Here is a 13,114-nt window from a genome sequence, read left to right as displayed (position 1 = left end):
CCCTGAGGTAAGCTGCAGCTGCCTGGCCTGCTCGGTGACATTCAGAGCACACTTGGCCTTAAGGGGTCAGCCGATCACCAGAAACTCAAGATGTGACTCAGTATAAATAGCCACATGGCAAAGGCTTCATGAATAAAAATAGGGCTGAAGGGGGCCTGCCAGGGGTGCCCCAGAACTGGAGGGCCATGGGGGTCCCCCGCGGTCAGGCCAACTAGTGGAACCCAGTCTGCATGGTCTCTGGCACAGTGACAGCCTGATGTCAGGAGTAGGCTTCTTCCAGTCCACAGCCAGCATCAACCAGCCCTGGAAGGGACTGGCTAGAGCAGTAGGCAGACGATTTGTGGTAGAGCCGGTTGAAGTTGGCACCAAGGGAGGCAAAAGGAGGGGCAGCAGGCAGGGAGGACACTGTGTCCTGAGTTCAGGCTGGTCACCGCCACAGCAGGCGTGTCCCTCCTCGAGTACCAGATGTAGCCAGAGGAAAACCCTAGGCAGCTCCACAGACAGGAAGAAGGTTCGAGAGAAAGATTGCAATATCCTGGAACCTTTCAGAACCTTCACAGAGTCTTAGGGTGCACTGACCCTGCTGCCTGGGTGGCTGCACCTGGAATCCTCACCACATAGCTGTCCTTGGTCTCCACTGTGCCTGCCTCACCTGGCATCTGTGCCACACAGGGTGGGGTGCATGAAGGACTTGGTCCACCTCTGAGGTGCAGCCTCTGCACAGGTCTTCTTGCCTACAGGGAGGACGGCAGGCTTCCTCTCTGAACCCTAGTGCTGGCTGCTCTTGCACAGGGCCCAGATTCAATTCCCAACACCTACATGGCGGCTCACAATTGTCTAACTCCAGTTCCAAGGGGTCTGATGCCCTCTTCTGACCTCTGTGGGCATTGTGTGACACAGGTGCACTTACATGCATGCAGAGGCAATACATATGCACATAAAGTAAAAATAATACATAAAATAATTTTTAAAAATAAAAAAAATAGCTGGGCATGGTAGCACACACCTTTAATCCTAGCACTTGGGAGGCAAAGTCAGACGGATCTCTGTGAGTTCAAGGCCAGCCTGGTCTACATAGTGAGTTCCAGGACAGTTGGAGCTATAAGGAGACCCTGTCTCAAAAAGACCAAAAAATATAATAAATAAATAAAATATTTTATTTAAAAAAAGAAAACATTTAGGGGCTGGAGACATGGCTCCACAGTTAAGAGCACTGGCTGCTCTTCCAAGAGACCTGGGTTTGGTTTCCAGCATCAAAGACGGTGGCTAACAACCGTCTTTAATTCCAGTCCCAGGGGCTATGATACCCCTCTTCTGGTCTTTGTGGGCATTGCATACATGTAGTACACATACACATGCAGGCAAAACACCTATACATAAAAATAAAACTTTTTTTTTCAAAAAAAGAAAACATTAGAAGCCCAACACACTGGGTGTGGTGGCTGATACCTGTGATCCCACCATTCAGAAAGCTGAGGCAGGAGAATTTTTTTTTTTTTGAGACAAGGTTTCATGTAGCCCAGGCTATCCTCAAACTTGGTGTATGGCATGCCGGGTGTGGTGGCGCATGCCTTTAATACCAGCACTCGGGAGGCAGAGGCAGGCGTATCTCTGTGCGTTCAAGGCCTGCCTGGTCTACATAGTGAGTTCCAGGACAGCTGGGGCTACAGGGAGACCCTGTCTCAAAAAGACAAAAAAAAAAAAAAAAAAAAAACGGCATATGGCAGTGAATGACCTTGGGTTTTTGATTGTCCTGACTCCACCTACCAAATGCAGGTGTGTGTCACCATGCCCAGCAGGAAAGTGTTTGCTGTCCTGTCAGAAGGCAGATCCCCAAGCCAGGGTTGTGGGACCTGTGTTTGCTATCTCACTCTTGGGTTGGCTATAGCCTCTGGCCATTCCCTTTGCTCTAACAAAGTAAGAAGGCATGTAGAATGTGTCTCTCTCTTCTGTGGCACCCCAGGAAGCCTGTGCTCTCCCAGCAGCCCTCTGTGGTGGCCTCAGGCATGGGTTGTAATATCTGCCGCCCCATATTGTGGGGCTTGAGCACTGGTGGATGAGGCCTAAAGCCTGGATGCCAGTAATAGCTGTGCAACCCATAGCTGGGGGTGGCCCCGTCAGGTACCCACTGTGCTTCTGCTGTTCACACAAGACCCGAGATTCACTGCCTGCTGGGAAAGTCAAGAGTCAGAGAGGCTATGCCACTGACCCAAGGACACACAGCTGGGCAAGGCAGATCTTCACAGCAAACCCAGGCCAAGTCAGCGCCCACCCCTGACACACACATACAGAGTTCCCCTGGCAGAGGATTCTTTTTAACTGGCCCATTAGACAGCCTCCTTGCCACCACCTCTGTCAGTCAAGAGGCCACCCTGTGTTTGACAAGTTGTTATATGAGCACAGTCATTCCAGGAGGCTGTGCAGGTACAGGAGGCTCTGTCTCTGCTTCCCATCCCTCAGCTGTTTTTTTTTTTCTCAAATTGACACAATACTTTATTGTATAAGTTTGGCAAACAGCACAAAAATCCAGCAACATTTTAAACATGTAAAAAAGTCAAATGTTGGCTGGGCGCACACCTTTAATCCCAGCACTTGGGAGGCAGAGGCAGGTGGATCTTTGTGAGTTCGAGGCCAGCCTGGTCTACATAGTGAGTTCCAGGACAGCTGGGGCTACAAGGAGACCCTGTCTCAAAAAAAAAAAAAAAAAAAAAAAAAAAAAAAAAAAAAAAAAAAAAAAAAAAAAAAAAAAAAAAAAAAAAGTCAAATGTTACATGGTACTAAAGACGTTTTTAAACATCATTACAAATGATGAGTACACATTTAAGATTCTGCAAGCTAGCAAAATGAGAGTCCTCAGCTTCTGAACACAGCACAAAACACACACTTAAAAAAAAACAACAGTATCTTCAGCCGGGCGTGGTGGCACACACCTGTAGTCCCAGCACTTGGGAGGGCAGGTGGAGCTCTGTGAGTTCAAGGCCAGCCTGGTCTACATAGTGAGTTCCAGGACAGCTGGGGCTACAGGAAGACTGCCTCAAAAGAGACAAAAAAAACAAACAAACAAAAAACAGAAAACAAAAAGTATCTTTTATCTTTACAAAAATCACAGCCAGGCATAGAAAAGGACATTGACAATGATGGTCCCAGCATGTGGTGTTCACTATGAGCGTCTCACAATGGGACTGCTATATCTGTACCCTGAAATGCCATGTGCAGGGAGCCAAGTAGAGGGAGGTGAGGCTCACTACTAAGGTTAACATTTGAGGATAATAATACTCAATGAAAACTTCCTATATGGCAATTCCTAGATCGTAATAATTCCACTGGGTCTGAGAAGCAGATCAGTATGTGCAAAAAGGGAATTCAAGTTTGGACCAATGCTAAGGAATGCAAGACGTAATTCTATGAAGTGAATTTCTCTTCAATCAAAGTGCCCCCAAAACAGAAGCACAAGTAAAAAGAAATTCGAATTTCTACCTAATACACACAAAACACACAGTAAATTGAATAAATCATCTTTCTTTAACTTAATTATAGTTGTGTTCATATAGCACAAAAGGATATATTCTAATGAAAAAACATTGTAACTTGAGGTTTTGGGGACTGGTGCTGGTTCCAAAAAGTTAACTTAATAATATACATCAAGATGGATTGTCAGGCTTCCTAACCGATGAGCAAGTATCAAAATGCTAATTTCCACATGCTGCTTTCAATGCCAACTTTTTCACATCTTTTTGGGTAGGGGTTTTTCCTAAGATTAAATGCCTATATTTACGTAGTAAGACCCACTAATCTCTTCTAGGGTGTTAGTTTATCTTGCCTTATAGTTGAGGTATTTGATTTGATAAAGCGCAACAGAAATTATTGTGAAATCTAGGGTTTTCTTCCACATTCATTGATGCCCCTGAACCATCTCCACACACTAGAAAATGCCTTCAGTTTGTGTTTTACCAGAACTTTGATCGTGGTCAGCAATTTTATACTGCCAACAAAGAAATCCCTCAGCTGATTTTTTATCATGGGCAGCAAACCTCATCTCCCCATCAGCTAGAGCCAGCCCACTCGCCTTACACCCCTCCCTCCCTTCCTCTGCCTGTCTCTTCTCTGTCTTTTCATCCACCCATCTATCCCATCTGTCTATGCCTCCATCTGTCCATCTGCATATCTTTCATCTGTCCATCCATCTCCACCCATCTGTCTTCCCTCTATCTGCTTATCTATCTATTCATCTTTCCATCCATCCATCTCTTCATCCATCCCAGTCTCCCTCCCCACATTCATCCATCCATCTGCCTCCATTCATTCACATGACTCTTCATCTATCTCCCACCCTTCCATCTGTCCACTTTTCCATCATTTCATTTATCCATCTCTCTCCATCCTTTCCCTTATCTGTTCATCCTTTTTTCTTTTTTCTTTTTTTTTTTTTTTTGGTCTTTTTGAGACAGGGTCTCCCTGTAGCTCCAGCTGGCCTGGAACTCACTATGTAGCCCAGGCTGGACTTGAATTCACAGAGACCCCCCTGCCGCTGCCTCCCGAGTGCTGGGATTAAAGCTGTGCGCCATCACACCAGGCTGTTCATTCATTTTCAGTCTCCTTTATCCATCCTGGTCTCTATCCATCTATCTGTCCACCCATCAATCTCCCATCCATCCCAGTCTCTACCCATCTTTCTTCCCTTTATCTGTTCATCCATCTATCTCTCATCCATCCAATTTTCTATCCCCCTCTCCCTCCATCCATCCATCCATCCATCCCAATCTCCATCCATACATCCATCCACCCATCCATCCATCCCAATCTCCATCTATCCACCCATCCGTCCCAATCTCCATCCACCCACCCATCCATCCCAATCTCCATCCATCCATCCATCCATCCACCCACCCATCCATCCATCCACACATCTGTCCCAATTTCCATCCATCCATCCATCCCAGTCTCATTCATCCATCCATCCACCCTTCTATCCATCCATTCATCCATCCACCCATCCACTCACCCATCCACCCATCTACCCACCCACCATCCATCCATCCATCCATCCATCCATCCATCCATCCATCCAAGTTTCCATCCATCTTCACTCTGCCTTTCTGTTCTTCCAACCTGTCTGTCCTTTAACCTGCTGGTTGTCCTGTTCTTTCCTACACCCATCTGCTTAATCTCCCCAGTCTGTACCCACCCTGAACTGTATGCTGTGGGTGAGGAGGAAGCCCAGTATAGGCCTGCAAGAAGTTTACAGCCCATGAGAAAATACTGGAATCAATACAAAATGGCCAGACGGTTGGGGGATGGATGTGATTTTGGTTCTTGCTATAGGGTGTGGTGAGTTTGGGCTTGTTTGTTCAGGAGACAAAGGGCACGTGGAATAGAAAACCGAGAGGATATTCTTGTCTCACTGTCACCTTCCCCAGCTGCCCTCACAACTCCCTCTCCTCAGCTCCCTGCCCCTCCTATTCCCCTCTATCCAGTGAACCTGGGTGTCATGTGACTTTTCCTGGGGCGATGTAAAGAAACATCTGTTCACCCCAGATAAAGCACCAACAGACCAAAGAAAGAATTCCACCAAGTCCAGCATGGTGAACTGGGATCACTTACAAGAGAGTGGTGACTCAAAAGGCAGCTGTGCCACTGGGGGTCTCCCAGTCATCTGTTTATTTCTCTTTTTTTAAAAAAAAAAATTACATCTAGGGCTGGAGAGATGGCTCAGCGATTAAGAACACTGGTTGTTCTTGCAGAAGACCCAGGTTCAAATCCCAGCACCCACATGGCAGCTAACAACTGTCTGTAACTCCAGTCCCAGGGGATCCAACAGCCTCTTCTCTCCTCCTTGGACAATGCGGGTGCACTTACCTACATGCAGATAATACATGCATACACATAAAATAAAAATAAATAAAAAATTTAAAAATTACATCTATCTCTATTTTCTCTCTATTGTGTGTGTGTGTGTGTGTGTGTGTTCATGTGTGTGTTCATATACACATGTGGCAGTGAGAGGACAGCTTTCAGAAGTTGGTTCTTTCCTTATATCATGTAGGTACCTGGGATTAAACTCAGGCTGTCAGGGTTGGTGGCAGATGCCTTTACCCACTGAGGCCTCTCTCTGGCCCAGCTGTTTGTCTTTTGAATATAGGCTGGGCCTGCTCTAGGCAACTCTTGTATAGAATAGCAACTTGCAGGCTGCGTTAAACCTTCAGTTAAAAGTAACAGTCTTAGCCGGGCGTGGTGGCACACACCTTTAATTCGAGCACTTGGGAGGCAGAGGCAGGTGGATCTCTGTGAGTCCAAGGCCAGCCTGGTCTATATAGTGAGTTCCAGGACAGCTGGAGCTACAGGAAGACCCTGTCTCAAAAAGACCAAAAAAAAAAAAAGTAACAGTCTTGACCCGAGTTACTCTATTTTGAGTGTAAGTGCCAAGAGAGAACGATTCTACATGTGTTTACACAAGTAAACACCATCTGCCAGCACACCAGGAGCCACGAACTAATAAATAATGTTACTTGTGCTATTAAGTAATAACATTTGTGTATACATCAGATTACATCAGGACCACTAGACATATAAGCTTATCAGTTACACCAGATGAAACCCCTCAGCTGGATCTCTAAAAGGAACACCCAAGACTGGAATGTGGCAGGCACACTGACCAGTCCTCTGGTCACATCAGCACCCTTGTCTGGGAAAGTTGCCACAGTGCAGGACTCCTGCCCATGTCCTCTGTTCCAGCTCCAGTGCACTTTCCTCTGCCTGTGACAGCCTACTTCAAACCCACCTCCAAGAGCCTGCACCTGACACCCCTGTACCTGAGCAACTCCGCACCTTCCGTTCCTAAGGCTTACCTGCTCCCTACAGAACACTCAAGCCTTTTAAACTCTCTTAGCTGCTCTATAGTCAGGGTATATGTGTACGTTGGTATGTGTGTGTGTGTGTATTTGTGTTCCTGTGTGAACATGTATATGTGTTTATATATGTATGTGTGGTGGTATATGTATATATGTGTGTGGTGTGTGTATTGTGTGTGGTCTGTGTATATATTGTGTATGTGTGTGTGATTTGTGTGCATGTGTGTATGTATATGCCTGTAGTGTGTATGATATGTGTGTATATGTGTGCATGTGTATATATATATGTGTGTGTGTGTATGTGTGTGTGTGTTGGTGTATGTATATGTGTGTGTATTGTATGGGAATGTGTGCGTATCACTGAAGTGCAAAATGTGATCTGAGAATCAATATTAGTAACTAAGATTGGAATGAAAGAACCTGTGATTGTGGGTGGCTACACCATCAAATAAAATCACAATTACTTTACAAACCATAGCCAACGAAACTGATGTGGCCTGTGACCTGAGGAAAGACAAACATGTCCATCTATTCTTTTTAAATTTTATTTATTATTTTTATTTTATGTGTATGCATGTGCCTGCATGTAGGTAAGTGCACCCATGTCGTGCAATGCCAGTGGAGGACAGAAGAGGCTGTCGGATCCCCTGGAACTGGAGTTACAGACAGTTGTTAGCTGCCACATGGGTGCTGGGATTCGAACCCAGGTCTTCTACAAGAACAGAGAGTGTTCTTAACCGCTGAGCCATCTCTCCAGTCCCCCATCTATGTTTTTGACACTGTGTGCTCTGGGTTCTTCTCAAATGATCTTGGAGTCAGGAAGGGCCTCGAGAGCCTCTTGAGCGACCTTTCCCATGGGGCATTACTAGCCTCACACTCCTGAGAGCCCCGTGTGGATTATCACACTGCTCTGCTTCCCTGCAATGGTCAAGTCCGATTGGAAGCAGCAGCGAACCACAGTGGGCCGTTGGGTCTCCTCTGGGTTCCCGTCTGTCTGGGGCTTCCGTCTTGCTTCCCAGCACATCCGGTCCCCAGGGCAGAGATTGGGTTGTTGTGTTCATTGAGGTGTCCCAGTGTTTGACACCTGGCATGTGTTGGTTGCACGCATTAGGGGCCTGGGCAAGTGGGCTGCTGTCCAGGGGTGATGACATAGGGCAGCACCGGTGGACAGCGGCAAATGTCCCTGACTGTGACTTTAGAGGGTGAACTTCACAAGTGTCTGGATGTGAGGCAGAGGGAGAAAGGTGTCCAGGGCAACTGTGGGGTTTTGAGCTCCAGTGCCAGTGTGGGTGGCCTTGCTATGCTGCTGATATGGAACTGAGGTGTGGAGTGTCCGAGGCCCTGGCTCCTGAGCACAGCCCCTAGGGCAGAACCAGAAACCTAGCTGTTTGTCTCCCCAGAGCAGAACCCCCCACCTCCTTCCTTCTAGACCTCCCTTCTACCACGGCATGTGGCTGGCGGTTCTGCAGGAGCACACCTGGAGCTCGCCCCGTGTAGCCACAGATGCAGAAGTGAGGCTCAGGGAGGTCCAGAGGGCTTGTTTCAAAGCCAAGTGGCAGAGCTGGGTTTTGAATGCAGGCAGGCGATGTCCCTTTACAGGCCAGAATGGACAGCAGGGCTGGCCTTGGACAGACCACTTCCTGCCCTCCCCCCATGCCCTCTGCCCTCTACCTGCTGTGGAAGCTAGTACTGCCTACTTGCCTAAAAACAGACAAACTTTCAGGGTGAGAGGTCAGCCTTTGTTGGATACTTTGTTCAAGGCCAACCTACAGAGTTCAGGAAAACAGGTGACACGTGGCTTCCTGCTGCTCTGGCCTGAGGGCCATCTAGACAGAACTGGAGGGATCTCAAGTGAACACAGCATATCCATCCTGTTCAGAGCCCCCAAGGTCACCTGGGTCATGGGCTTCTGAAAGGGACTAGAAGTGGTAGCCACAGAGACAAATGGCTCTTTCTGTATGTGCTGGGCATCAGAGAGGGTGCTCTAAGGTGGCATCTGGGAATGGTGTGGTGCCTACATGACCTAGGCCAGCCCCCTTTGGGACCTTGGTAGCTCTATTTGTTTGTGTTTTTTTTGTTTTTTTGAGACAGGGTCTCCCTGTGGCCCCAAATGGCCTGGAACTCACTATGTAGACCAAACTAGCCTTGAACTCACAGAGATCAACTTGCCTCTGCTTCCAAAGTGCTGGGATTAAAGGCATGCCCCACCACCCCCAGCTGGTGGCTCTACTTGTAGAATGAATGGGGCCTGTGTTTTCCCTCCCTCTTGGGGCTGGTAAGCCAAAAAGTGGGGTTCACACATAAGGGGTCACTGTTTGTACAGTCACTCCAAGTAGATAGAGGCCTGGCGCAGGCTGAATCTGGAAGTGGAGGCAGACCTGTGTCTGCACGTGGGCCACCTCCCATGACCTCTCACATGCTTCTCTCTCCCATGCCAAGGTCCCAAGGGCATTGACACAAGGGTCCCTAGGAAGTGCATGGGTGTGAGCATCAAAACAGCCTGTAGTCCAGCCCTGTCCCCGCCCCTGTCCATGGGTATTTAAGGTCTGAGGAGTTTGTAGGAGCTGGCCCGTGGTGGCACAGAGAGACCAGAGCCCTTCCCACTTCCCACGCTGTCCATGGATTTTGTTGCTGGGGCCATTGGAGGTATAAGACAGGGACAGAGGGGAGTTGGGGGGAGGGCGCTTTGCCTGGACTATGTGTGGGAGGCACCCCAGACAGCAGGGGTTTGACCTGGACGGTGTCTGCTGGATGGGAAGGTGGGCTCTAGCGCACAGCTCTAAGGCAGGATGCTGATGCAGGTCGGGGACCACTGGCTTAGAGCAGGACCTTGTCTCTTTGGGTTTAGGGGATGGCTGAGGGTCCTTGATGTGGGAGAATGAGCCCCAGGGAGTGGCAGGAGGATGCAGGGGAGTGTAATGCCCCCAGGAGTCATCGCATAGCACAGAGTAGGGACTAGAAAGGACAGAGGAGAGGAAGCCTGGATGAGTGGCTTCTCTGGGTTACCCACCAGGGTCTGCTGATGCCCAACTCCCTGTGGCTGAGACTGTCCCCTCCTTGGGGGAGAAGTCATGAGAAAGGGGAGAAGAGAGAGAGGTTGCTGCCCGCTGGGGCTCTGCTAGCCATCGGCCATCGATCTGCAGTGAGAGAGGCCCCTTTGGCCGTTGCTCTTGTGAAACAGCTGCGGGCAGTTCTTGCTCACTGCTGGGAACAGACTTAGGCCAGGAAGGGAAGTCTTGATCTGTACCATCCCAAGGCTAGCTACTCTCTGAACTAAAGGATGAGGCTGCACTTCCTCAGAGCTCACAGAAAGGCTTGGTGACAGTCCCTGGTCCCCAGTCTTCGAGGGTCTCTAGCTCTGTAGTCCATGGTGATGGCATGTGGGCCACAGCAGCAAGGCCATGTGATACGGGCTCTGATCAACATGTCTCCAGGCAAAGGCAGCCCACAGCAGAGTCAGGGAGGCCTCAGAGAGGAGGGCTTTGAGGAATGGGTAGGAGTTGGTGAGGGTCATGAGGACAATTCTGGTCAAGGTCAAGCAGTGCCTTACTTTATCCTTCATCCCAGGCACTAACCACCCTCCACCCCACCTTGGCCTCACCTTGATCTAGAAAGACTAGGCACATGCATGGCCCCTTGACTTCCTGAGGCTCTGTTGGTCTTAGATGTAGAGGCCTTGGTGTTGGGAGCAGGTGGGCAGTGTGGATCTCCTGGTCCAAAGCCTGGGCCCTGCACAGAAGGCTCCTATGCAAGGTGGCTCAACACTTGTGTCTACTCCCTTCAGATGAGCCACTTATACAAGTTCCAGAGGCTTCAGGGAACCAGTGGCCCCACTGCATAGGCCCCTGTGCCAGTGCTAGAGGGCAGTGGTGGGGAGTAGGTGCTGACGGAGCAAATGGCTCTCCTCCTGGCCAGGTAGCAAAGAGGATGGGGTTGCCATGCCAGTTGCCTCTGAGCCTTGCCCCTAATGGGCTAAGGACCTCTGGCAAGGCACCCACCTGGGGGATCTGCCACTTCCCACCAGTGCCACACTGGGAGCAGGCCTTTAACACATGGTCCTTTGGAGGAACTTGTCTAGACCCTAAGAATGCTCACTCTGTTCCATGTAGACCTGCGGTTCTGGGCGGTCCTGGCCCTTCAGGGATCTGGGTGGGGGCCTGGGCATCTCACCTTGGCTTTTGCTCAGATTGTGCCCCTCCCTCCCTGGTCCCTGGAATGCGCTGGTGCTGGTGCTGTTCCCCTGCCCCTGCAATGTGTGGGTGTTCACCTGGCTCCCACGCAAGCCCTTCCTGCATCGGCTGAAACTTCAGGGCATGGTCTGCCTGGCTCCAGGACAGCTCCAGTCAGTCAGGGCAGGACCAGATGTTCTCCCCAAATGTGAAGCCAGCAGGGAGGCTGAGAAATGTTCTTGGCACAGGCAAGGGGGATGGGCACCGCTGGGCTGGGACTCCGTGTAGAGAGATTGCTAGCAAGCTTGGCAGATGCACAGAGCCTGTTTCTCACTGGCAAAACAGAAGGAGACCCAGGTGGGGTTGGCTGGAGGGGTGGAACTTGCTTGGGACCACCTTCTGCTGTTTACCGGTGCCTCCGATTGCCTTGCAGGTGTCTGCGGTGTTGCTGTGGGCTACCCTCTGGACACAGTGAAGGTAGAGCAAGGCCCTGCCTGGGCTTAGATCACCCTTAGGATGATCCTGTACCCAATCCCCGTCATCCACTAGAATGCTCCTAGGACCCAGCCCTCTCCTTCTCTAAAGCCTTCGGTGGCTCTCTATGGTCCTTGGACTGTCAATCTTTCACAAGTGCCTCAGGAGTCTCACTTAGAATAGGGCTTACTGTCCCGGCTCAGTCCACAGAAGTATGTCTGATAGTCAAGGGGCAGAGCCCAGGGTTCTCCTGATTTCCGGCCCTCCATGAAGCCTGCTTACCTCTCCTGCAGGTCAAGATCCAGACTGAGGCCAAGTACACAGGCATCTGGAATTGCATCAGAAACACGTACCGTCAAGAGCGGGTAGGCCTGGGGCCCAGGACTGTCAGTAGAGAGGTGTCAGAGCCAGGGACTGGCCCTGAGGATGCATGCTATTCCCCTTGGGTCTCAACCTCCTGACCCCCAAATGTCTGAGGGATTCCTTTAAGGACCATAGCTTGGGCACCTGTGACACACTGTGGCACAGAACCAAGTACCTGTAACCGGGGAAGGGGGTGGGAGGGTCACTGGGCTTCTGAAGGTCAGGGAGCACCCCACCCAAAAGAAGGACTTGGAGACATTTATGGAAGTGAACCTGGGGCTTGGTGCAGGCAGTGGTTAGCCCAGAAGAGCTGTGGTACAACATGCTGGTTTTACCATTGTGGTTAAGCAGCTGCCTTGGGTGGAGCCGAACCTGTCTCTTCAACCTCTCACCTGACTTCAAACACTGAGTCTCCAGGCTGACTCCTGGAGGCTGAGGACTTGAGGCAGTGGCCTGGGTGAGGGAGATGGTGGTCAGGCAGGGCAATTTCAACTGTCCCAGCCCCAGGGCAGGCCTTCTGTTGGCTGGGCCCAGTCCTCACTTGACTCCATCCACCAGGTGTGGGGCTTCTACCGGGGTCTCTCGCTGCCTGTGTGCACAGTGTCTCTGGTGTCATCTGTGTCTTTTGGCACCTACCGCCACTGCCTTGCTCATATCTGCCGCTTCCGGTACGGCAGCGCCGACGCCAAGCCCTCCAAGGTGGACATCACACTCTCAGGATGCGCCTCTGGTCTTGTCCGAGTGAGTGGAGGCAGGTGAGGGTGGAAGGGTGTCAGAGTCTCTGAGGGTGTCTGAGACATAGTCCCCAGCAGGTGGGGAGGCTGAGGCTCTGTGAGGGCCTGCAGGGGGCAGCGTCCTGCCTAGATGGGCCAGGCTCCCTGAGCGGAAGATGCTCTAGTGGGGAGGAAGGGGTGACCATAAGGATCCTGTCAAGGTATGGGGACCCAGAGAGGTAGCGCTCTAGTGCTTGTGACCCTCAGCCTTGGAAGGCTCCATCTGCAGGGTAGATACCAATATACCTTCATTCCCAATGGAAATGGGGGCACTAGGCACCAGAGAGAACAGGGCGGCCCAGGGCATCCACAGCCCCCTCACAGAACTCCTACCCCAGGGTGGGGCATGGACAAGCACTCTGTCTAGCCAGAGCCATCCAAAGAGACATGGGCTGTGGGCTGAGTGCTAACTGAACACCACAAACAGCACAGAGGCCAAAGGCTGACGGGTTTAGCCAGCCAGGCTGACCTCCTGAGCATGCTAAGG

General features: G+C 50.5%; 1 protein-coding gene across 3 annotated transcripts in view; it reads left to right on the top strand.

Moving 5' to 3' along the window:
* Positions 1–9,420: 9,420 nt before the first annotated feature.
* Slc25a47 (solute carrier family 25 member 47) overlaps positions 9,421–13,114 on the top strand; it is a 6,277-nt gene continuing 2,583 nt past the window's right edge. The window contains exons 1-4 of one of the 3 annotated variants that reach the window (XM_008825622.3): positions 9,421–9,494; positions 11,451–11,494; positions 11,785–11,856; positions 12,413–12,595. In XM_008825622.3, coding sequence (XP_008823844.1) covers positions 9,467–9,494; positions 11,451–11,494; positions 11,785–11,856; positions 12,413–12,595 — 327 coding nt within the window. In that variant the 5' untranslated portion in view covers positions 9,421–9,466. Of the gene's footprint in view, positions 9,495–11,450; positions 11,495–11,784; positions 11,857–12,412; positions 12,610–13,114 lie in introns of those variants that run through there. The other 2 variants (XM_029559958.1, XM_029559959.1) reach the window with 2 other exon arrangements.

Source organism: Nannospalax galili, unplaced genomic scaffold, assembly GCF_000622305.1.
Source record: "Nannospalax galili isolate Female #2095 unplaced genomic scaffold, S.galili_v1.0 scaffold188, whole genome shotgun sequence".
NCBI lineage: Eukaryota > Metazoa > Chordata > Mammalia > Rodentia > Spalacidae > Nannospalax > Nannospalax galili.
This window is presented reverse-complemented; position numbering and strand designations above follow the sequence as displayed.